Below are 22,713 nucleotides of genomic sequence, written 5' to 3' on the forward strand. Positions count from 1 at the left end.
CTCTCTGTCTTTCTCACTCTATATCTCTGTGTGTCCATTTCTTGATACATATTGAAGAAAAACTAATCTTTATTGGCAACTAATAAAACTTTTATAAATATAAATTTAAGTAATTACCGTGCCACAAATACGTTAATTTGTCATTGCTTCCAATTTTATGATTAAATAATACTGCAATTGTCACAACAACAAACATTTATGAAGCAACGTTACTAAAAGAATTTTGTGTGAGTAAACGTTTTGTTGTTCAATTAAATTGAACCATGTATCTTGTTTAATTGGGACTGAATTGGGTGGTAAAGTTTATGTGGGTGCATAAATATACAGATTTATTTTTATAATTCAATGGAATATTTCTTATATGTTTAACTAAGAGCTATTGATACTTTTGAATTCATTTTAAATCACTTGTATCGAGCAAAGGCACAACACTATCCATTTTGGTTGGACTATATAAAGGATAAGGTGGATTCGTTGTCGTTACAGGACGTCGTCTATCCGCTAGCGGACTGCCTGTGCCAACGCTGCAGCTGCCATAACCATGAGGGCTGCTACTGGAGCTGCTAACCAGACTTTCTCGTTTGTCAATCACACAGTCAAAGAAACGTGATAGCTTCACAGCGTCTGTGGTACCTGCAGCCAAACTGCGATTGTCTCGGCAATTCAACCAAATCTCTTCGGCGCCACATTTGTCAGCTGTATTGGGAATAGGCGACAAATGGTGTTGAGAGGTGAAATGTGTCAGTACAGTGTGTGTCTAAGATCTCTTACCAATGCCACCGGCTTTCTTCACAGCTGTCTTCGGTTGACGCTTCTTGTCAATTAGATCCAATTTGGTACCCATTACCAAAATGGGTATTTGGGTGGCACCCAGAAACTCTTCCATATCAAAACGCAAATGGTTATCACTGGAGGAGTAGCCAGATAGGGATGACGATAGAGGCGCTGGGGGTGTTGGCGGCATTGAGGTGCCGCGACATTTATACGTATCCTTACCCTCCTTGTTGACAATCTCAATGAGCCAATCGAGCAATTGCTCCTGTGATTTGCCATTTGTCAGATCGTGTACCAAAATAATGCCATGTATGCCGGAATAGAAAACACTACGTGTATTTTTGTGACTCAATGAGCCGCCAATGTCAAACATTTCCACAAAGTATGGACATTGGCGAGCTGTGCCCTCCTTGTACTCATGGATCTTCACCTGAATATTGCATCCAACTGTCCAGCCAGGACGTATAAGGCACTCATTGTGGGCAATCAAATGTGTTAGACAAGTTTTGCCAACGCCTGCATGGCGGGATCGAGAAGAAAATCAGTTGTTAGGGCTTAAGATTTGCTTAAATATCGAATACCCACCAGAGTCACCCACTACAACAATTCTTACACGATTATTCATGTTGTTTAGAACTGTTGTCATTTTATACGAAACATCTGTTTTTTAATTAGTGCGGTATGTTTTAGTATTTATTTTTTAGTATTTGATTCAGTAGTTCCGCTCAGTTATCCACACGCATTTATCAACACTGCTTTTACCGACTAGTTCGCTTCGTTCATTTTGAATTGATTCGTATTTCCATCTGATAAAAGTTATTGTTTTCTTTATTACTGCCTAGTTAACTAAACGAAAATTTTAAGAACTTAAGATGCCAGTAAGTAAATAAAAATTTAAATTTATGTTTTATTTGTTGCACAAAACTACAAAAATCTGTTATCTTAAGGCCTTTCATTCGGAAATCGAAGAAGTCAGCCGGCGAGTGGGAAATATGGCAATTTTACCACTACGTACTAAATTCCAAGGACCAGCGCCCAGTATTCAAATTGATAACGACATCATTGATGAGTCATTGTATTATTTTAAAGCAAATGTTTTCTTTCGTACATATGAAGTGAAGGCAAGTACATGTACATACATACATACACAAGTTGTCGGTATAGGAAATTCATTCATATCTAATCACAATGAATTTGTTATTGTGTTCATTTAAACAGTCCGAAGTGGATCGCGTTCTTATCTATGTTACCCTGTACATTACTGAATGCTTAAAGCGATTGGCTCATTGTACAAGTAAAGCGCATGCCCAACAGGAGCTATTCAGTCTGGCAATAGCAAAATTCGATATACCCGGCGATTCAGGATTTCCGTTAAATTCTGTATATGCTGCACCCGAAAATCCCGATGTGATGCGTCAGTATATACAACAATTACGTCAAGAGACGGGTAACCGTTTACTGGAGAAAGTTTTCGATAACGCTGACGACAAGCCAAACAAATGGTGGATTTGTTTTGCCAAGAGAAAGTTCATGGAAAAATCCCTGTCGGGACCAGGACTCTAGGTTTACACACCTTGCACTGAGACTTTTTCCAAAAATGTTTACTAAACAATTATACGCTTTGAACTAGTTCTAACATTTTAAAATATAAACGGCGCCATATTCAAATTTGGAGGAATCCTCGAAATGTTTTGTAATGCTAACTCTGAGTTAATGACAACAATTAAAGATAAAGTAGGAAAAAATTGGCTTATTATTAATCATTTATTTAAAATTTCTTGTTTACGCTTTTCGTTTTTGTTTTATCGATAGAAATTTTGTTGTTTTGTTTTTTGTACAATGACAAATCTTAAAATTACTAGTTACAAAACGGTGCAAAAAACAAAAAAAAAAAAAAACAAGTACATTTATGTAGAAATTAATCTTAATTATAAGTATACATAGACGTTTTAAGATTACATCATTATTTACAAAGAAACAAATACTTGGCAAGCCTTAATACGACAAAAAGACATAGACAGAAAGTTTGATCCATTGAATTAACTTAATTAAACTCCTTGACGATGTCCACAATGCTTTGATATGTGCCCGCCACGATACCCAATACAGCCACAGCTAGAATCACAATATTTTTCAAATATGTCCAATGGCCCAGACCCTTGGGGACTTGGGCACGAGTCACAAAATCGATCAGTACGGGGATGACAAAAGCCAAGCATGTGGAACAGAGTGCGCCGATAAGGGAGATGAAAAGATTGAGCTGAGGCACCACCAAAGCCACGCAGACTGCAATTATTCAAATATGGAATATAGCATGAGATTCAAGATTCAAATTATAGTCGTTTATTTGACAATGTGGTACTTACATGTCATCATAACCATTATGAACCGTAGACACACTTGCATAGTAATCGGATATTTCTGGGCACAACTATTGGATCGCTTTAGCGGTGGCCACAGAATCTTCATCATCACAAAGAACTGTATGGGATAGCCAAAGAAGACACCCATAGCGGCTACGATTTTGACCACTTGTGAAAACCTAAAAAACAAAACACAAACAACATTAATATGTATTCACCTGACTTTTTCCACTCTAAAGGATACTCACACATCCTCGACAACCAGATTCAGTGTAATGCTGCCTTGGACTTCCTCTCCCCATCTTGTGTAGCTAACAAAACCCGTAAAAATGAACAAAGCCGTAATGCAAAACATTGTGACATTCAATACACCGAACCGCTTGCTGAATTGTTCAGGTTCCTTCATGGAATTCCTCAAGGGCAATATCAGGGCTATTCCTTCATACGAGAATAAAGCAGTGCCAAAGAATAGCGACAATTGGGAGCCGCCAGTAAATAGATGACGTTCACTTATCGGGGGCATTGGCCCATTCGTGAATGCAATCGTCAGTGTGGCGATTAACCCGAACAATAGTGCCACATTGGCCAACAGAGAGACGGGCGAAATATACTTTAGGTTGGTCATGAGCGATGGAATCATGGCGGGCAGAAGAGTGATCAACATGGTCATGGACATGCTGATTTCAATGCCATTTTGTTTTAGCACCTGGAAAGAAAGGAGACATATTATTTCAAAAAGCAATTGAAATTTGTCAAATCTTTACCGACTTTTTAAAACTATTGGAATAGGTCGGGGAAATGGATTTTAAATTGACATCAAAGTGACAATATTACGTTTTTTTTTTTCGTTTTTAGTAGTTATTAATTTCATCTTACCTGATATAGATTCTCTGTGATGAACACAAAATATATGGCACAGAATCCAAATTGGGTAACACACAGAAACATCTCGACAATCAGCTTCATTGCTCTGGACATTCGTCTCAGGGGTCTAGGTCCATATTCAAAGCACTTCTCCACTGTTTCGGGATAGTCGTAGAATGTTGCTCCCGGGGTCCTTTCCACGGCCAGCATGGAGCCCCGTATAAGCATACGCTCGCAATGCACACACATCACAGCAATCACGGGCAGGAGCAGAGTGGCCCCCACCAGGCCCCCGTTCTTGTAGCAATCGCCCATGGCGAAGAGGCCGGCCCCCACGCTGCCCTTGAAGAGATGTGTGGCTGCTTCCAGATTGCTGGTGGCATGTCGTCTCTTCACCTGATTGCTTTCCGGATCCTCTGCTTGTTGCTTCTTTGTTGCTCCTTCGGCTTGTTGTTGGGCCCCTTTGCCAGGGGGTGCTGTGATCTCAAGTGTTTTGCCCATGTCGCCAGCTTCGATGGCCTTATCTTGATGCCGTTGCTCTTGGTGCTGTAGGTAATGGAAAATTTTTAGAAAAAATATTCTAGCAAAGTCGAATTGGAAGGAATATATAAAGCTTGCAGGTTAACGGTTCTTAAAACTAAGGTGCAGAGAAAAAGAAGAGAGAGAGAGAGAAAGAGAGAGGGCTACAAGTGTTAACCCTGGAAAGACAACTACACTGCACAACAAAATTGCACCAAACGGTTTATCTGATGATTGATAATCATTTGTATTCTTTTTGTAAACTTAATATACATGGAGGTATTAGGCAGGTCAGTCGTCTCGCCGACTTCGATATACCGTGCACCGATTGTAACAACTACTTCAAATTTATAAGACCAAATTTATTTAAAGTGTTGGAAGAAATAAAAGAATGAAACTCCACTTTGCACTCAATATTAGGTTAAATTTTTGACCATTTATCGTACTTGGAAGAACTTGTATGTATAGATAGACTTTAATATACCTTTCTACCCTGCAATTATGATTTACATTCCTTTTAAAATATTCAGATTAATAGTTTATAAAAATTATAGAAATATTTTGTATCAATATTATTTGTTATTAATGACAGAAGTATCCCAAATTGTGTTGCATTAGTTAAAAACTTGTGGGAGATATTGTTTTTTGTAGTCAAATTACGAGGGCGTAATAACATTTTTACATAAACAAACTCTGGCCCTTTTTTAAATGAGAATTTACTTTTTGCCTCTAACTGTAAAAGTCGTTGGAAAAACGCATATTTTTATTTTAATGCTAATGGGGGCGTGGTAAATTGTTTAAACAAATTTCTAACTTATTTTAAAAGTAAACATACCAAATTAAATGTCTCTAACTACTATAGTCTGTTGGGAATTCAGTTTTGTTTAAATTACGTGGGAGGAAGGGGGCGTGGTAAAAGTTTTAAATAAACTTAATCACGGTACATACTACACTAGTCTACACACCAAATTTGGAGGCACTAGCCATTATAGTCACGGAGATCTAAGTGTTTATACAGACGGATACAGGCGTACATAGATCGACACGATTATTGATGATGATCAAGAATATATATGTATACACACTATGGGTGTATGGTAGGCGGTAGCCAAGTCTGTTGATAATTTTTGTAATTCTATTTTGCAAAGTTCAATCAAGTTTTTATAATGCATTTTTATTCTCATATATATAAATATATACAAATTTAAACAGATCTCAAACTGGGTGCATACTATATTAGCTCACATACCAAATTTGGCGGCTTAAGAGCTTTTGGTGTCCAATATCTAAATGTTTATACAGACGGACATTCCCAATAACTATACATAATGCATAATTATACCATACACCCATAGGTTGAAATGGTATATTAAAGTCGCCAAAATGTATGTAACAGGCAGAAGGAAGCTTTTCCGACCCCATAAAGTATATATATTCTTGATCAGGATCAACAGCCGAGTTGATCTAGCCATGTCCGTCCGTCCGCTTGTCTGTCCGTATGAGCACCTAGATCTCGGAGGCTGTAAGAGCTAGAGCCACCAAATTTGGTATGTAGACTCGTGTAGTATGTAGAGTGATCAAGTTTATATATATAGTTGGTATATATATTTGCTTGGTAAATGCGATGATTTTGTATGTGTAAAGATTTTGCCATGGCCCTTTCCGCCCCCGTAATTTGAAAAAACTCGATTATCTCCCGTAATTTCTACCTTGTGCAATCAAATTTGGCACACTTAAATTTGATACTAACATCCAGCAAAATACCAAATTGGATCAAAATCGGACAAAAAACGGTCGAGCTATGCATATAAACGTTTTTCCATAAGGCCAGAGTTGGCCGTTGGCTGGTGGGGGCGCTAGGGTGCTCGTATGATTGAGTGAGCGAGATAGTACTAAGATATGCTTGTAAAAAGCATGTGAAGCTTTACTGGTGTATGGTATACCTAAGTCGGCGAGACGACTTACTTCTTAGAAAATATTTTTGGGTGGTGAAAATGTAGTAATTTTCTAGATAAGGAGTATATGTAGGATTAGGTAGTATAAAATGTAAAAGATTTTTCTTTGTATGAAAACAGTTGAAAAATTGTCCACATATGTATTGACATTTCGGGACTTCCCATGGATCCGTCCGCGGACATCTTTCAAATCTTCAGGCTCAAACCTATTAATCTGGCCATGAGTGTATTTATATACATATAGTTCATGGGGTGAAAAACATCTTTTTTCGTTGGTTACATACATTTTGGTGACCTTAGTATACCATTTGATTCTATGAAAAATTGACACAAATTTCTTTCTCCCTTTATGGTTCATTTGTGGTCCTTGAGCTCTTGAAGAGACGAGGGGAAACGTTACGATTTATACCGTTAAGTAGAGACTTAAATGTACTAGAAAACTTTGTTGAAAGCGAAATTATGTAGTCCAAAATCAAACAATTTACTAATTCAAATAAAAGTTTCTATCGTATTCATTATAGCAAAGTTTTACTGTAAGTGGTCGGCCTATAACGTCACCATTTTCATTAGAATGGAAACAAATTCAACTGATCATCTTTTGGTTTAGAATCAGCCAACAGTTTCATTCATATTATGTTTTTAAATACACCGACTATATTTAATAACAATAGTTAGTTAATAACTTTGAAGATCTCGTCCCAAGTTCGTTTAGTTCGTTCAAAAGCACAGAATTCACTTTTCATACACGGAAACACTGCAATTAGTTCGAGAGTCTCTTTCCAAGGCCGAATCTGGATTCGTATTGATTCATTTTGTTGTTCAAAGTTGTTCAATTAGTGAAACAGATTTCTAATTTGCATTTATTCGTTTTTTGTTTTTGGTTTTACTTTAAAGCTGCTATTTTATGTTGTTGTTGTTGTTAATGGAGTTTAATGCACTTTTGTTAAAAAGCGAAATACAACAAACAATGAGAAAGAAATATCGCTTATTGCTTCGCCATGATGAGTAAACAAAATAAAAACCACAAGGAAAAACCATCCGACGTATTTGGATCTAGCATAAATCAGTTGAAATTATAAGCAGACTTGATATTTGATAAAATACAATTGCTTTAGTTAAACTGATAAGAGATTCCGATAGTTAGATATTATTATTAATGAAATGTATGTACAACATGCCAGATAAATATATATATATATACATATATATTTACTAACAGTCTGTGTTTAACACCTGTGCACACTAATTATAAGTAGAATTGTATATAACTAAATTCGATCAGATTGGGCACCTTTTGTTCTCGAATCGAATATGTTTCGAATATTATCGGAGCCAACGTTTTACCGGACCGTGCGCGTTAAGAACACAAACCAGACTCAATGCACGAATTGAATTGGCCAACAGAAGCAAGCAAAGCAAATTGTCGAGTCAGTCAAGTCCGAGATACTCGGCCTGTTTGGCTGTCTCTCTTGCTCTCTAGCCCGTTCCGACTTTGCTTTGCCCTCTTCATGCAAAAACTGATAGCTGATTCGTTTTTCAACAGTCAAAGCATATCGAATTATAGTAGATTTCGAAGATCTAGATACTGAATCTACCTAACTCATAGTTAAACCTAAATTTGAAGGGCCAAATCAGTGTTCTATTGTCGGCTATTTCCATTTCCCAAAATCGATCAAATTTTGAATGAAATCTTCTTACAACTGGATTTTTTTTTTGAAAATTTATAGCTATTTTATTCTGTTTTCTAAAAAATTGAAGCAACAATTTTAACCTAAATCTTTGAAAAATATAAATATATTAGTTTATATTGGCGTAATTCCTAAAATTGGATTCTCTTAAAGTTACAATCACTCTTAGTTAAGAAATTAAAATTGTATATATGAAACATATTGATAAACTTATAAAGAAACCGGGAAAACAGAAACAGACAGTTCGACTTTAATATAAAGCCATTAAAAAAAGAGAATTAATAAATAATGATAAATAATGATAAATAATGATTTATCCCGTTATGATTCTTATTGCGCTTTAAATTCTCTTTCATTAATGGCTTTATACTTATTAAAGTCGAACTGTTGTCTGTTTTCCCGGTTTCTGTGAAAGTCTATATTTTCCTAGATCTTACGAAATGGTAAAAAATTCACCTTGGATGAACATATAATATATTTGAAGGGAGATTTAACTGATCAGAGCTGTAGCGAGATTATTAAAAACTGTGTAGAAATCCCTTTCGATATTTTTTAAATTTCGCCCTTTTATTTTCGTAACTCTACGCCACTGAAGAAGATTATGCTAGATTGAACTCGAGAACGAGATGAAAGTGGAATTATCTGCAATTGGCGATATTGATTCGGATTAAATTGGTTCAGGGGCGGAAAGTTCTCTTTCACTATGCACTTGAAAATGATTAACTTTGGGATCATTTTGCATACTGCAAAAGATGTACACATTTTGATTTATTGTTCCAATTAAAGGCAAAGAAATCCAGTTAACCGAAGCAAATTTAAAATGTGGAATTCCCCTTAAGGTAGGAAGGAAAACTAATTAAACTAAACTGGATCGTAAATTCGTTATAGTAATTAGTTAAAAAGAAAAAGAAACAATGTTTATATAATAGAAACTTTTCGAAATGTACTTAAATTTATCTTACACTGCGCAACACAATTTGCCACACAATTTGCAATTTAATCTTGATTAAATATTATAGTTTGCATGTCTTCAATCGAATCACCAAGTAATACAAATTAAATCAAGTGAAGTCCCCTCCCCATCCATTTTCACTTTTGCAAATGTCAGTGAGAAATGATTCCCAGGATTGGAATGGCGACGATTAAGGATCTTTGAGGTGGAATCCCGCCTCCCACACTTGATCCATGCACGTGTCTATTAAGCGAAATTTTAGCGCATTCTTGGTCGTATCTAAAATGTATGCAATTGTAATGTTTTCGTGGAAACATGAACATGGAAGCTCAACAAGTTCGTGATCGTTACACCTTCTAGCCCCCGCCACTCCCCCACAAACCTCCGCCATTCGACCAACCGCATTGGGACGCCTAGAAATTTGCAGGCCTTGATTGAGTTTGAGTGGCGTTTGTTTGTTTTTTTCCGTTCCTCTTTTCATACACTTTACGGGAAATGTGGAAAAACCTGCGCATATTCATTGTGAGATATTCATAGTGAAATTCTGACCGAGAGTTATCGAATCGAATCATTTCATATCAGTATTGCTTCCGGTCCTAAAAACCCTTCGTGATTTCTATCTTATTTCATCCTATATATAAATTTGTTTATGATCTTAAAGTGTTTTTTACTAACATCAAGCGATATTGATGTTGTAATGGTGATTGGAATGATACTGACTCAATTTTTATTTAAACTTTAATTTAATCTAAGAATAAGTCCATTTTTAATTTCATTAATTAACAAGAATTAAATTTGATTCGTTTTTCCATTAAGTGAAATAAAGGTGATAGATTTGATTTTCAAAAATGGTTAGTGTGTATACACTTCGTTGTGCTGGTAAACAACGGATCTATAATGTTTTATTTTTGTATTCTTTTTGCCCAAGCGCCAGTTAAAAGAAGGAGCAACAACAACAATTTAATTGCATTCACCCTCAATCAATGCATCGATTCGATCGTTTGATCAATGTTTACGGAATTCAGCAATTGGATTATGTAAGAATGGAAAGGGGGTGGAAAGGGGATGATAACTAACGGAAGTTTTCTCCTACCCGTAAGGGTCTGTAAGGTTCAATTTCAGCCATCGACAATGACAATTGAAACGAAAACAATGATAGAAAAAAATACGTAAGTATAGGTATACAAAATATATACGGTTTAGATTAGATTTATTCAGTTTAATTTGGATTAGATTATTCCCATTCGAGTGCATACACTAGCGAGCAAAACTGTAACATCACTTTGCAGTCTTCAGTTGGTTGGCTCATAATTCTTTTCAGAGTTAACCTAGAATTATGATTCTTCTACCATTTGATTTTCTTACTATTTAACTCTCTTGTCGAAAAGTTTAAAGTCATTTGGTCACCCGGAATAGAAATGTTAAGCACAATTGAAGGAAAAGCCAAATACTACAGTTTTGCACTCTGATAGTTTTTAGACAACCATTATTAGGTTTTTTTTAAAGAGTATCTAGTGTTTTCAAAATTTTTAATTTTTAAAATTTTCAATTCGACATATGCTGAGAGTATAGAATATATACTCTAGAATATAGAATTCCAGTAGATTAGCCCATATATGTCCTTTCGTATTGCCTTATCAAGCCAAAAAATGGAAATTTCTATTTAATTACTCGAAATTTGTTGAAAATTTTCAATTGGATTCATTCCTGCCAACATAAAATCCATTTTCTACTTCAATAAGATTGGTTTCTATTTAAATATTGCTCCACATGTTAGTAAAAAGTTTTTATGGAGGGGTAGTCCTTAAACTCCTTTTTAAGGATGTGCAAACATATTTTGAAAATATTTAACATAGAAGCCGTTTTTCAAAAGTTTTATTTTGAGCGAAAAAAATAAAAATCATTTTTAATCATTATTTTTTATTTTTATTTTTTTGATCAAAAAAGATTTTTATGGATAATTCTTATTAAATTACTCAAAATTAATTATCTTTTTTGAAGAAAATTGAGAAACATCGAAATGTAATGATTATCAAATAAGTTTTTTAATATAACTTATAATGATTACGGTCCCTGGTAAAAAATGATTTATTAACGCCAGGACCTATGTCTTAACCAGTTTAAAGGCGTTTTAGTTCTGTAGTACCTGGAAATATTATTATTTTATGTTAAAATATTTTTACTTTAACAGTTTTCCTTCGGAGAGGAACAAAAATTTGGTCACTTCTATTCTGGGTGACCAAATGACTTCGAAATTCGAATGATAGAAGAATCATTATTGCAGGTTAAAAAGAATTATGAGTTATCCAACTGAAGACTGCAAAGTGATGTTACAGTTTTGCTCGTCAGTGTATGTTCCCCCTGCTTTGACCTGAGCAAAAGTTATAATGGCCAAAATGAAACAGAAAACTAGCTAAAATACATCACGTTCAAATTTAGGTCAATGTCAACAATCAAATTTGAATTTGAAAACATTAAACTTTTTGTGGACTTATCAAAGCACGTGCTATGCTGTGTGTGTGAGTGTGTTTATACAAATACCAGTTTAACCAGTTGATTAATATGGCGAATGACGTTTTTTAATGATTCGATTCAGTTCGATTTTAATTCTGGTTTTAAAGGTGATTAAAACGGTAAAAAGGCCATTAATCCGTTTGAACAAATTTGCTAAAATTATTTTTTTAGAAAAATGTTACCACTTTTTTTCCAACTTTCCTTTGTTTTGGTAACACTTTAAAATAAGCAAAGCTTTGATACATTTAAGATATATATACACTTGTTTGTTTAGATTGGCTGCAAATTGCCTGAATTAAAATTTGGCAGAGATATTCACAAAAAAATTAAGTCTTTTTGCCCAAAGCAAATCGCAGTTTTTTAGGGATTCTAAACACGATAATAAATTAATACAAATTCTTATAATGTCTAAGTAATTTGTTAGGAGGTAGATTTGAAATGAGTAAAGAAACATATTCATTCGTTCGATTAAATATTTGAAATTTTTGTCTTATAAATGTAATGAATTCGCCAATAATCATGTTTTCTTTGACACTCGAATACCAAAAGATTCAGAAGATGCACGACCTGAACTAAAATTTTCTTGGTAACAAATCTTAAGCATCCATTTCAAGGATAAACCAGAGGGCCGGGGCTAACTTGGGCCGCGCCGAAGTTCGGAGTTCAGAGTGGAAAAACGATGTGTCCTAAAGGTGTAATTTTCGCGAAGAACGACCTATTAATGATATCTTATCGTCTGTGTATATAAGAGCTATATCACATAGTCATTCGATCTTGATAAAATTGCACATAGTCTTTTATAGGTATATTAAACTGACATATATTCATTTTTATGACAATCCCAAAGTAACGAAGTTAATAGAAAAAGTGTTTGTGATTTTTCCGTTTGTATGGGAGCTATTTGCTATAGTGATCCGATCCGTCTGAATCCGCGATATACAAACTCTGCAGTATAAATAAATTCACATGCAAATTTTCTGTAGCCTTGACGTTCTCGGAGTTTGCGTTGATACAGACGGATGGACGGACAGGGCTATAAGAATTCTTCTCGTCGTGCTGATCAAGAATATATATACTTTATATGGTCGGAGAAGCTTCCTTCTATAAGTTGCACACCTTGGACTAAAATTAATATGCGCTTTTTGGAAGGGTATTCAAATAATGTTTCTTGTATCCCAAGTTAGAAAGATTCCAAAGGCAATTTTAAGTTGATGCTAGATGACCGGAGTTATAGGATTTTACTTTTCCATTTGCTATGTCTAATTTGTTTTTATACCCTTGCAAAAAGAATATATTAATTTTGGTCAAAAGTGTGCAACGCGTAGAAGGAAGCATCTCCGATCATATAAAGTATATATATTCTTGATCAGCACGACGAGACGAGTTCAAATAGCCATGTCCGTCCGTCCGTCCGTCCGTCTGGATCAACGCAAACTCCTCCTAGACCGTAAGAGCTGAAATTTTGAATGTAGGCTTGTATATACTGCAGGCGTTGTATATCTCGGATTCAGCCGAATCGGATCACTATATCATATAGCTCCCATACAAATGGCAAAGTCACGAACAGTGACTTTTCTTAGTAACTTCGATATTTTCTGAGCTATTGTCATGAAATTCAATATTGGTGAGTTAATTACACATATAAACGACTGTGCCAAATTTGATCAAGATCAGGCGACTATATCATATAGCTCCCATAGGAACGATCGGTTGAAAACAGTGACTTTTGTCAATAACTTCGTTACTTTTGACGCGATTGCTTTCAAATTAAACATTTGTTAGTTTAATATATATGTTAATGACTGTGCCAAATTTGATGAGGATCAGGTAACTATATCATATAGCTCCCATAGAACCGATCGGTGGAAAACAGTGACTTTGATCAATATCTCCGTTATTTCCTATGTAGGTCGTTCTTTCGCAAACATTAGCCTTTTTAGATTAAACGTTTTTCCGCTTTGATGGCTATAGGTAAGGAAAGAGTTACCAAAAAAGTTGCAAGGGTATACAAACTTTGACGCGGTCGAAGTTAGCCCCGGCCCTCTGGTTTTTAATATAATTTTTATGATTTTATTGGGTTCTTATTTCAATATGTTAATATAATGGAATAAAAGCAACACTCTCTGTAATTTGGGTAAGTCGGATATAGGCTTTACCTTAAAATACGTATTACTTAAATCATTTATCTTACCTCTTACCCATGAGCAGCTTGTCATTAGCTGTAGAAGTGACAATATAGAAATAACCATCCCTGAGTATAGTAAGTCGACTCATAATTTATTTTCTCATCTCTTAAATATTATGCCAAAAAAAAGGAAGATACATACATACATAGGCTATAGTTAAAGGTTAAAATATATAGGTTTATATCAAAATGGCCTCAATACGAATTTCTGGGGCAGACTTTATCTAGAGGATTATACAAAATAGAAGCAATTCTATAAATTCGAGTGTTGTTCTTTATTTGTGTTGATCAGTGTTGCTCCTCTTCGCCAAAATGTTTGACTATCTGCTTGAGACTCTCATAAGAGCCAGTGATGAAGCCCAACATGGCCAAGACCAATATGAGCAGATTCTTGATACAAATCCAGAGGCCAGGACCCTTGTTGGGCTCGCTCTTGGCAATTAGCTCGATGACAGGCGGAAAGACCAGGGCCAGTGCAGTGGAGCAGAGGGCTCCGATAAGCGAGATGAACAGTCCCAGGGCAGGCACCATTTCCGCAATGCCCACTGACAAACAGAAAGATGGCATCAAGATGGAGGATGGAGGTTGGAGGTTGGACTTGGGCTACTTACATGTGACCACGACGAGGATGGAACGAAAGACAAGTTCGCCCAAAAGGGAGCGACCTTTAATACCACAGATTTTTTTCGTCTGTGGCCACATTATCTGTATGGCCACAAAGAATTGCAGAGGATACCCCAACAGGACACCAGTGGAGACCATTAGCTTGACAGCCTGGGCCAGTCTATGTGTGCGAAAGAGGAACAATGTTCAATATTCTGTTCTCTAACTTCCAGACAGACCCCAGACTCACATGGAATCGCCGAGATTGAGGGTCAAACTTCCTCCGACATGCTCACCCCACTTCATATAGCCCACTGATCCGGAAAACATGAACATCACCGAGACAAGGAACATGCCCACATTGAGCACACCCAATGTGCTCTCGAACTGGTGGGGTTTTCTCATGGCATTCTTCAATGGCATCACCAGAGCAATGCCCTCGAAGGCAAATATGGCGGTGCCAAAGAAGAGTGCCAACTGCGATCCATTTGTCCAGTAGGCGCGTTCCCCGATCTCTGGCAGTCCATCTTTGAGGGCATAGTACAAGGTGATGGCCAGACCAAGAATCATGCACACGTTGGCAAACATTGAGACGGGGGTCAGCAATTTCAAGTTCGTGATCAGTGAACTAAGTAGAACCGGAAAGAAGGCCAGCAGCATGACTAGATGTACATCCATATCGATGCTATAGGCTTGTAAAATCTTCAAGACAATTCAAGATTGATTCATTTCCATTTCGATTCCCATTCTCCTCCTCCTCCCCACTCACCTGTTTCACATTCGTGCTGATGAACACGAAATAGATGCAACAGAAACCCAACTGGGTCACACATATAAAGACATCGACCAATCTTCCCATGGTGCGGGACCATCTCCTCAATTTCATTGGACCATTCTCGAAGCAATGCTCCACAGTCAGGGCATAGTCGGCGCAAACGGATTCCCCACGCAAATCGCGCATCTTCTTGGAGCATCCAATCAGAACATGTTGGCAATGGATACACACCACAGCTATGACCACAGTCAGCGCTGGAGCCACCAACAGTCCACCATTCTTGAATGCATCACCCATGGCAAAGAGTCCTGGTCCAATATTCCCCTTGAACAAATGCACTATGGTCTCTAGATAGCTTGGTCATATTGAAACGAAGAGTAGGTGTTGATCATTTGGCATAAAGATGGCTTGGCAAGGGGGTGGAGTGTGGGAGTGGTTTGGCAGTGAAGCTAGGCAAGCAATTGGAGGGGGATTGAGGTAAGTCAGGTTACAGAATTAGGTTTTTAGCATTGGGTTCACTTTTTGGTTAATTGCACTAATTTTTTTTGGGATCACTTGAACTCGTTAACAGGAAAGGACAAAGCGGACTTATACAATAGTTATATTAGGTTAGATACTTAAATTAGCATAAGCGGTAAGCAGCAGGTTAGTGGCAGTTGGGATCATCAGCAGATGGTTAGTGATGGGATTAGGCAGTTAAGAGGGGATTTAAGCAGGAATTTGATTAAGATTTATCCACATTCGATTAGTTAGTCGGTTAGTTGGTTAGTTAGTTAAAGTTGATTAGAAGTCCATGCAGTCCATACCTTGTGGGTGGATGATATTCTTCATGGTTTTCCTCGTCCTTCGTTTCTTTGGGGTCCGTTGCTGGTGGAGTCCCCTTATCATCTTGGTTAGTCGCCACTGGCATTGGTGACAATGTTGGATTTCCCTGGTCTGGTCTTGCAATGGGTGGCGCCTTTATAATATATATATTTTTTTTTGGTTGGGAGTAAAAAGTTTATTTCTTTTTTGAGAAAATGCAGTTTTCATTCACTAAATTGGCAGCTGTTTTTTTTCTTCTATGTGGAGATTGACTGCTCCGTTTGTTCCATCTGTTCAATTGAACTTGTCCAGATGATTCTTAATTGCTTTCACGCAAAACACACAAATTCCGCTTTCGGAATCGGGATCGGGAAAAATTTCTCGTTAAGTGAATGAAGCTTAAATCATGAGAAGAATCATGCTTCCGCCTTTTGAGGAAGATCTTTAATTGGGTTCTATTGAGTGGGTATTCCAAAATTGAGAGGCTAAATGATAAATGTGGCTTAACTAATTGTTTGACTTCATTTTTGGGTTTGCTTTCACTTTCATGGATATATAAACTATGATGAGAATGAATAACAAATTTCCCCGATTTCGGTATAAAAGGAATATCAAAAGGAGTGAATACCTAAGTTAATTTAGAAACTATATAATTGAATGTACTTATTTTGTCTGTGTGTTATGTATATCTACTTATATATTAATGCAATCTGATTGATAACTCAAAGCAATTGTTTTGTCATGTTGATGAATAGGCAAAAATAGACTTCCAATTGGATATCATTAAGTGCTTTTGATAAATTCAATCAGTTTTATGTGCTACACTCATCTGTACCTACATACACACACACACATATGTACGTACCTATGGGGAAATCCAAAAAAAAAAAAAATGGGGAAATCCACTACAGTGGAGCTTCAATAATCAATATAAAGCAATTCAAAGAGTTTTACCAGCGGTTTTCACTTACTATAAAAATCAGAAAAATAAGTAACCAATCAAATGATTCATTCAACCAATGCAAAAAAAAAAAAAAAAAAAAAAAGAACCATAAACGTTTGCCAAATTAGCAGCAGCAGCAACAACAACAACAACATATACGACAAAAGCAACAAGAATTCTAGCCAGATATCTAGCACGTGCCTATATAGAAGATAAAGCTTATTTGGGGCTTTTATTGAAAATTTCTAGATAATCACAAAGACATGCATGTAGATATATATATGTATGTGTACATACACGTAGGTACACCTATGGCCATCGAAATGTATTCACAAATTGAATTCTTTTACTTTACCAAGTGAATCTGTCTGTCTGTCTGTGAGAACCCCTAGATCTCAGAGACTTTCAAGAATAGAGCCATCAAACTTGGTAAGCAGATTCATTTAGTAAGTAGGCTGATCAAGTTTATTTTAAATTTGGACACGCCTACTTTCAGCCTTCGTTATATCAACTGTATTTCAGTATTTAAATAAGTACCAAAGTCGGCCGTTGGCGTCGCTAAAGTGTTCTTATGCTTTGAAGAATGAGCAAGATTTTAAGACAGACATATTAATTTGAAATGTTTTTATTCCATTCTACAAACTAGACAGAAACATTTTGTTTGAAACCATCAGAATGTCTCAACTCATTCAAAAAAGATTCCAAACTGAAAAATATAATATTTCGAATACATTTTATTGTAAATGCTTCAATTTTTAATTCGAGTTATGCTGATGTATTCAATTTTTTGACCATGAGTGTATTAACCAATTTCCGTATGTCGTTCAAGCTTTACACGTTTTGTAATCACTCGCAAAATGCACATACATATATTCATATAGAACAGCAAAGTGTAATCACTTGGTCATTGAAGTTCTAGACAATGACTATCTGAAGTACACCACAATCAGGGCCATGTGTAAAATGTGATAATATCATATTTTCAGGTCTAATAAGAGGAGTTTAGTTGACGGAAACATTATTCATACAAATATCAAATATCCGAAATGCGTGGGAACGTGACTTTAAGTCGAATTCAAATGATGATAAAGAAATTAATTGTTTATAACAAATGCGAATCTTTATCGTGTAATTACTTTGTTATGATGCATATTTCTTTGCCACGAAGATGGATGTCTTTATACCATATATGTATGTATAAACACTCAACCTGATCATATATCAAGTGGTCTAGGGGCCTAAATTTTTAGTTTCCGCTTGTATGACAATCCCGTTGGCAACATCAAATTCTTCGAAAACACACTTCAACCGTATCTACCACCAGATTCATTAATGAATTTATGAAATTAAAAGCGAATCATCAATAATCATTGAGAAATTATCACGTCAAAACATTCGCCATTCGTCTATATATTTCGTTTTACTTTATATCGCTCCACTGTCACTGGCTGAGATAACACATCAAGTGTGGTACACTTGACGCAGAGGACATGGCGCCGATAGTGTGCCCCGGCAGTGCGCCGCTACGGCTGAGATTGGCGGAGGATGGTGATGGTGGAGGTGCTTGACAGTTTTTTTTTTTGTATACTTTTACGAGTACCTTGTGCAAATCTAGACGCTTATCGGCAGCTAAAAGCAAGTTGTATACAAAGTATAAATTGTTTTTTATTTCTCTTGTTTGATGAAATGCTTGAATGTGAGGGGGTCTGAGAGGGGGATGTACATATTCATAGTAAAACTATCTATCTTCAAGGCAAAATACCTCTAGATAAGAAAAAAGCCCAAAAAACAAAAAAGATTCATATATTTAAACAAGTTAAGTTTGAGATCTTGAGATTCGAGATTTGACTTGACCCTGATCGAGGTTATGGCAAAAAGAAAGGAAATCCTAGACGTTATTGCTTTTCCTGCTAACAAGAAATTAAAAGTGACACAGTGCTTAAGGGAGAGCGGAAGGGGCTGGTGGAATTTTTCGCGAATGATTGTTTTGTCTTTGTTTTTCTTTTTTCACTTGTCATCATCTCTCAAATCAATTTCATGCCATTGAATGGAAATTTTCCATGTGCGTCAAGTGCTTTCAGTTTTTTTCCTTCTTATATTTTGTTTTAGATGGCTTTGAGCAACTGTTCCCGCAATCCGAAGATTCTTGAGTTCAGTATGGGAAATCTTTAAATTGCCCATTCAAAAAAATTACTCCCACGACCTTGAATTCATGTGAATTTATATACCCATAAACATATAAAAAGGTGATAATTGGAATTTGTTTAAGTAATTGTAGATAATAATTGAAAAATCAAAAGGTAATTTAATACCCATAGGTAGCTAGTAGCTACTACTATTTATTATCAAATTTTCAATGGAATTCTGTCTAATCTCTGCAAGGTATTTTGAGCTCAATAAATTTGTTCTCTTCACGTTTTGTTAATCTAAATCTATAGATTAAGTTTAAGTAGGCAACCAACCGGTTTGGCTTCCATAGAGTATTAAATGTAAAGCCTATTCAACAATGGGGACATGATAGGAAAAAATTGTTTAGATTGCTGATTACTTGACAATTAAAGCAAACAATAAATTTAAATAGTTTAATATGTCAAACAGCACAAGGGAATCCCCTATAAAAAAAAGATATTGTTTTTTCCTATCCCAAAACTGGTTTCTCGACATAATTTACCTAAAACATTTCCGGCCACACATATTTATGTTGAAGTACAGGGCCGGATTAACGAAACTGTGTCGCCCATTGGGCTCCATAGATAATGCAGTTCTTTTCATCTAGGTCTGAATGCTAAAAATCTGTTCTTTAAGTTTTTTTCCACAATCCTTCATAATGAACTGTCTGCAAACTTTTTTTTCCAATCTAATATACAACATTTTTGTTGTTTCTGAAACTACTTTTAACCTTGATCCACTTGTATTGTATTGTTCTTCATGATATTATTAGGTACATACAGTGGTGGCCACGAATTTAAGACGTTTAGATATTCAGATTTTAGTTCTGATTTTCTCGGCTCCCAAATAACTCAATGAAGAAATCTTTTCAGTAATTTGTGGGTTATCGTTATCAGATTCTGAACCGTAAGTGTGATTATCTTACCTTTGGCCGTTTTTTCTACAGGTACATATTTTGGACTGTTTGTTCAAATGAGAACTATATGATAAAGTTGTCTGATACTAATGAAATTTTCTAAAATCACTTACAAGTGTTTGCCAGTAAAAATGATCTGTTACATACATGTATGTGATATGTATATCACAACTCTATGGTAAAAGGGTTAAGAATATTTGATATAGTTGTCGTATCCAACTATATATAGAACCGTTTATAGAACTGCTTTAAAAAGAGGTTTTCGATATATACAGTTATTCTATCCGACTATATTCCTAAATGAACATTCGTATTTTGTTTTTGTAACCTAAATCAATCTAAATGTTATGCAGATCTGTCTTTTGAAAGATAATGTATATATATATATACCTTAAGAATCAAATGACAAAGTGCCCTTTCGAAAAAGTCGGATTGCTTAAGTCGAAAATCTTAATTTTTTGATCGGAAACCCTCGAAAATGTTTTCTATATCGATCCAAGATATTTGTACAGAATTTATAGAAATTATATAGAATTATGAAAAAGTCTCTAAGATGATAATGAAATAGAACAATCCAAAGATAAGGCTTACAAGAAGTAATAATATGGGAGTTAATTTCATAGATATAGATATACAGCTCTTTGAGCTTGAAATTATTGATTCTATATCAATACATAAGATACATATATTAATATTGGTCTGCCTTTCAAAGAGTTAACAATATTTTAACAGTTTGTTGTCTCTGTGCGACTTGTTGCTATTGTTGTTGTTGTTGTTGTTGTTTTCGTGGCTGACTTTGCACTTGAATTCCGTGCTCTTGCAAATGATATTGACTTTATGGAGTTGGTTTTGTTTTTTTTTTTTTTTTCATTTGCCGGCTAATTTGAATATTTTTTATATAGAATTACTAAAATTTTGGGATTATTCGTTTTTTGTATTTATTACACACCTCAGCATCCATTTTTCACGTTGTTGTTGCAGTTGTTGTTGTCAAAGAACTCGGTCAACGCACGAGATAAACAAGAGACGCGTAATTTGCCAACAAAAAAAAAAAAATTGTATTCTTCTCTTTACTTTTTTTTTTAGACGTATTTTCGTTGTTGTTGGTTTTTTTTTTTGTTTAATGATTTATTTTTATGGCCTGTTTTAAAGGCATTGGCATTTTTTTTTTTGGCTTTTTTCACTAATATTCGGTAAATAATCGTGTTTCTTTCTGTTTTTGGGTGTGAGTGAGCGATTTCTGTGTGCCGTTTTGTTTTTTGTATTTTTCTTTTTTGGTCCTCCGAACGGCGCTTTGTGTTGTTAATCGCTCCACGAAATCATCAAGACTGAAACTGGGGTCCGCCGCTGCCTCAGCCGCTGCTGCCGCATATGCCGCCGTACTCGGTCAGCGGACGTAACGTAACTCGGTCCGCATTTGTTGTCGTCATCAGTTGACACTGCGCCTCAACACCAACGCCCCCGCGCCACCACCCCGCCGCACCCCACCACACTGGCCCATCATCAGTGTTGCCTTCTGCCACTTCTGCCTGCCTCTTCACCGTAATCGTAAATCGTTTTGCCGTAATAATGCAAACTATAATAAAAGAAAAAGCATTAGAAGAAAGAACTTTTAGTTTCTGCTCGCCTGCTTCTCGATATCTTGGGTATCTTTTTGCTCGAATTGATGTCTCATTAGAAAAGTATCCAAAAGTTGTGAGAGATAAAGTATAATGTGACGTCTTTTTGCTCCAGCAGTCAGACAAACCGATGTGATCTAATGTCTGCTATCTGCGTTCTATGGTCAATTCTCGGTTCAGTCGATTTCCCCGCACCGCGAACCAGTTTCTCGTCTTTCTTCTTCTCTTTGTCTCTCTCTCGCACTCGCTCTCTCTCTCTCTCTCCGACAGCGACAACAGCCAATTGGACGTCCAACAGGTTGTCACTCAACCAAAAGCTGAGAAAAAAAGTTCTGTAATTGTTGTAAGTGGGTAGGTGGATGGGTGGATAGATGGGTGGGTGAGCGGGTGGTTGAGTGGCTCAGTGGTTTCAGGAGGGGGGAACTTGGATTAGCGTATTATTAGAATGAGATTTTTATAAGCTAACATTTGATTCTCATTTATTTCGAGTACCCCTTGCCTGAAGATCGAACCGGTTTACAGTTTCATTGGTAAACTTTTAGATTCTGCTTACAAAAGCTCAAAAATCAAATAATATATACATAACGCATTCATTTATATGTAAATGAGTATAAACATAAATATGGGTATTTTAATTTTAGAATATTTAGAATACATCCTTTAGAAAAAAGAACTTGCAAGTTTTGTTGTTACTCTTCCCATACCCATAGCCGTCAAAGTGTAAAAACGTTTTATCTAGAAAGCCGAATTTCCATGAAAGAGAGGGCTACGGCAATGCGGCGCATGTAGCACGCTATAGCTATATAATATAGTCTTTCGATCTTGATGAAAATTTGCATAGTTATTAAGATGTATATTAAACTGACAAATATTAACTTTTTTGATACTCGCGATAAAAGTAAAAAAATTATTATTATAAAAGTCACAGTTTTCGACCGATCTGTCCTACGGGGAGCTATGTTATGTTGTCGCCCGATCTCGATAAAATTTGGCACAGTCATTAACAGATACATTAAACTGACAAATATGACTTTCTTCAAAATGACTTATAAAATAATAAAGTTTTTAAA

The 22,713-nt window shown here is 35.9% G+C and overlaps 4 protein-coding genes across 5 annotated transcripts; 1 reads left to right on the forward strand and 3 right to left on the reverse strand.

The window, feature by feature from the left end:
- Window positions 1-297: 297 nt before the first annotated feature.
- Window positions 298-1,523, reverse strand: LOC6653118 (rab-like protein 3). The gene is made up of 3 exons (XM_002075335.4): window positions 1,360-1,523; window positions 772-1,290; window positions 298-696 (listed from the first exon to the last, which is right to left on the reverse strand). Exons 1-3 carry the CDS (start codon window positions 1,418-1,420, stop codon window positions 395-397), a joined length of 882 nt encoding a protein of 293 aa, XP_002075371.2. The 5' UTR covers window positions 1,421-1,523; the 3' UTR covers window positions 298-394.
- Window positions 1,524-1,588: 65 nt separating this feature from the next.
- On the forward strand, window positions 1,589-2,448 carry LOC6653119 (actin-related protein 2/3 complex subunit 3). Its single transcript, XM_002075336.4, has 3 exons — window positions 1,589-1,652; window positions 1,722-1,895; window positions 1,993-2,448. The coding sequence occupies exons 1-3, from the start codon at window positions 1,647-1,649 to the stop codon at window positions 2,335-2,337; spliced, it is 525 nt and encodes a 174-aa protein (XP_002075372.1). The 5' UTR covers window positions 1,589-1,646; the 3' UTR covers window positions 2,338-2,448.
- A 56-nt stretch (window positions 2,449-2,504) lies between these two features.
- Window positions 2,505-21,022, reverse strand: LOC6653120 (proton-coupled amino acid transporter-like protein pathetic). 2 transcript variants are annotated; one of them, XM_002075337.4, is made up of 5 exons: window positions 20,974-21,022; window positions 4,014-4,547; window positions 3,386-3,843; window positions 3,141-3,316; window positions 2,505-3,060 (listed from the first exon to the last, which is right to left on the reverse strand). In XM_002075337.4, exons 1-5 carry the CDS (start codon window positions 20,983-20,985, stop codon window positions 2,819-2,821), a joined length of 1,422 nt encoding a protein of 473 aa, XP_002075373.2. In that variant the 5' UTR covers window positions 20,986-21,022; the 3' UTR covers window positions 2,505-2,818. The 2 variants fall into 2 exon arrangements, with proteins under 2 accessions (XP_002075373.2, XP_023037214.1); XM_023181446.2 differs by lacking the exon at window positions 20,974-21,022 and adding an exon at window positions 7,767-7,838.
- On the reverse strand, window positions 13,972-21,036 carry LOC6653121 (proton-coupled amino acid transporter 4). The gene is made up of 6 exons (XM_002075338.4): window positions 20,974-21,036; window positions 15,999-16,150; window positions 15,187-15,547; window positions 14,668-15,119; window positions 14,426-14,598; window positions 13,972-14,359 (listed from the first exon to the last, which is right to left on the reverse strand). The coding sequence occupies exons 1-6, from the start codon at window positions 20,983-20,985 to the stop codon at window positions 14,103-14,105; spliced, it is 1,407 nt and encodes a 468-aa protein (XP_002075374.3). The 5' UTR covers window positions 20,986-21,036; the 3' UTR covers window positions 13,972-14,102.
- Between the last annotated feature and the right edge of the window lie 1,677 nt (window positions 21,037-22,713).

Source organism: Drosophila willistoni (assembly GCF_018902025.1).
Source record: "Drosophila willistoni isolate 14030-0811.24 chromosome XL unlocalized genomic scaffold, UCI_dwil_1.1 Seg142, whole genome shotgun sequence".
NCBI lineage: Eukaryota > Metazoa > Arthropoda > Insecta > Diptera > Drosophilidae > Drosophila > Drosophila willistoni.

Bases quoted from the DNA above. Each gene is read 5' to 3' on its own strand.
- LOC6653118 (XM_002075335.4), bottom strand. From the start codon at position 1,420: ATGACAACAGTTCTAAACAACATGAATAATCGTGTAAGAATTGTTGTA. The intron at 1,291-1,359 runs GTGGGTATTCGA...CCCGCCATGCAG, and splicing joins TGTTGTAGTGGGTGACTCTG to GCGTTGGCAAAACTTGTCTA. The intron at 697-771 runs GTAAGAGATCTT...TTCCCAATACAG, and splicing joins GAAGAAAGCCGGTGGCATTG to CTGACAAATGTGGCGCCGAA.
- LOC6653119 (XM_002075336.4), top strand. The intron at 1,896-1,992 runs GCAAGTACATGT...TCATTTAAACAG, and splicing joins TTCGTACATATGAAGTGAAG to TCCGAAGTGGATCGCGTTCT.
- LOC6653120 (XM_002075337.4), bottom strand. The intron at 3,844-4,013 runs GTAAGATGAAAT...CTTTCTTTCCAG, and splicing joins TCACAGAGAATCTATATCAG to GTGCTAAAACAAAATGGCAT. The intron at 3,317-3,385 runs GTGAGTATCCTT...TTTGTTTTTTAG, and splicing joins AATCTGGTTGTCGAGGATGT to GTTTTCACAAGTGGTCAAAA.
- LOC6653121 (XM_002075338.4), bottom strand. The intron at 14,599-14,667 runs GTGAGTCTGGGG...TCGCACACATAG, and splicing joins CTCAATCTCGGCGATTCCAT to ACTGGCCCAGGCTGTCAAGC. The intron at 14,360-14,425 runs GTAAGTAGCCCA...TCTGTTTGTCAG, and splicing joins CATCCTCGTCGTGGTCACAT to TGGGCATTGCGGAAATGGTG.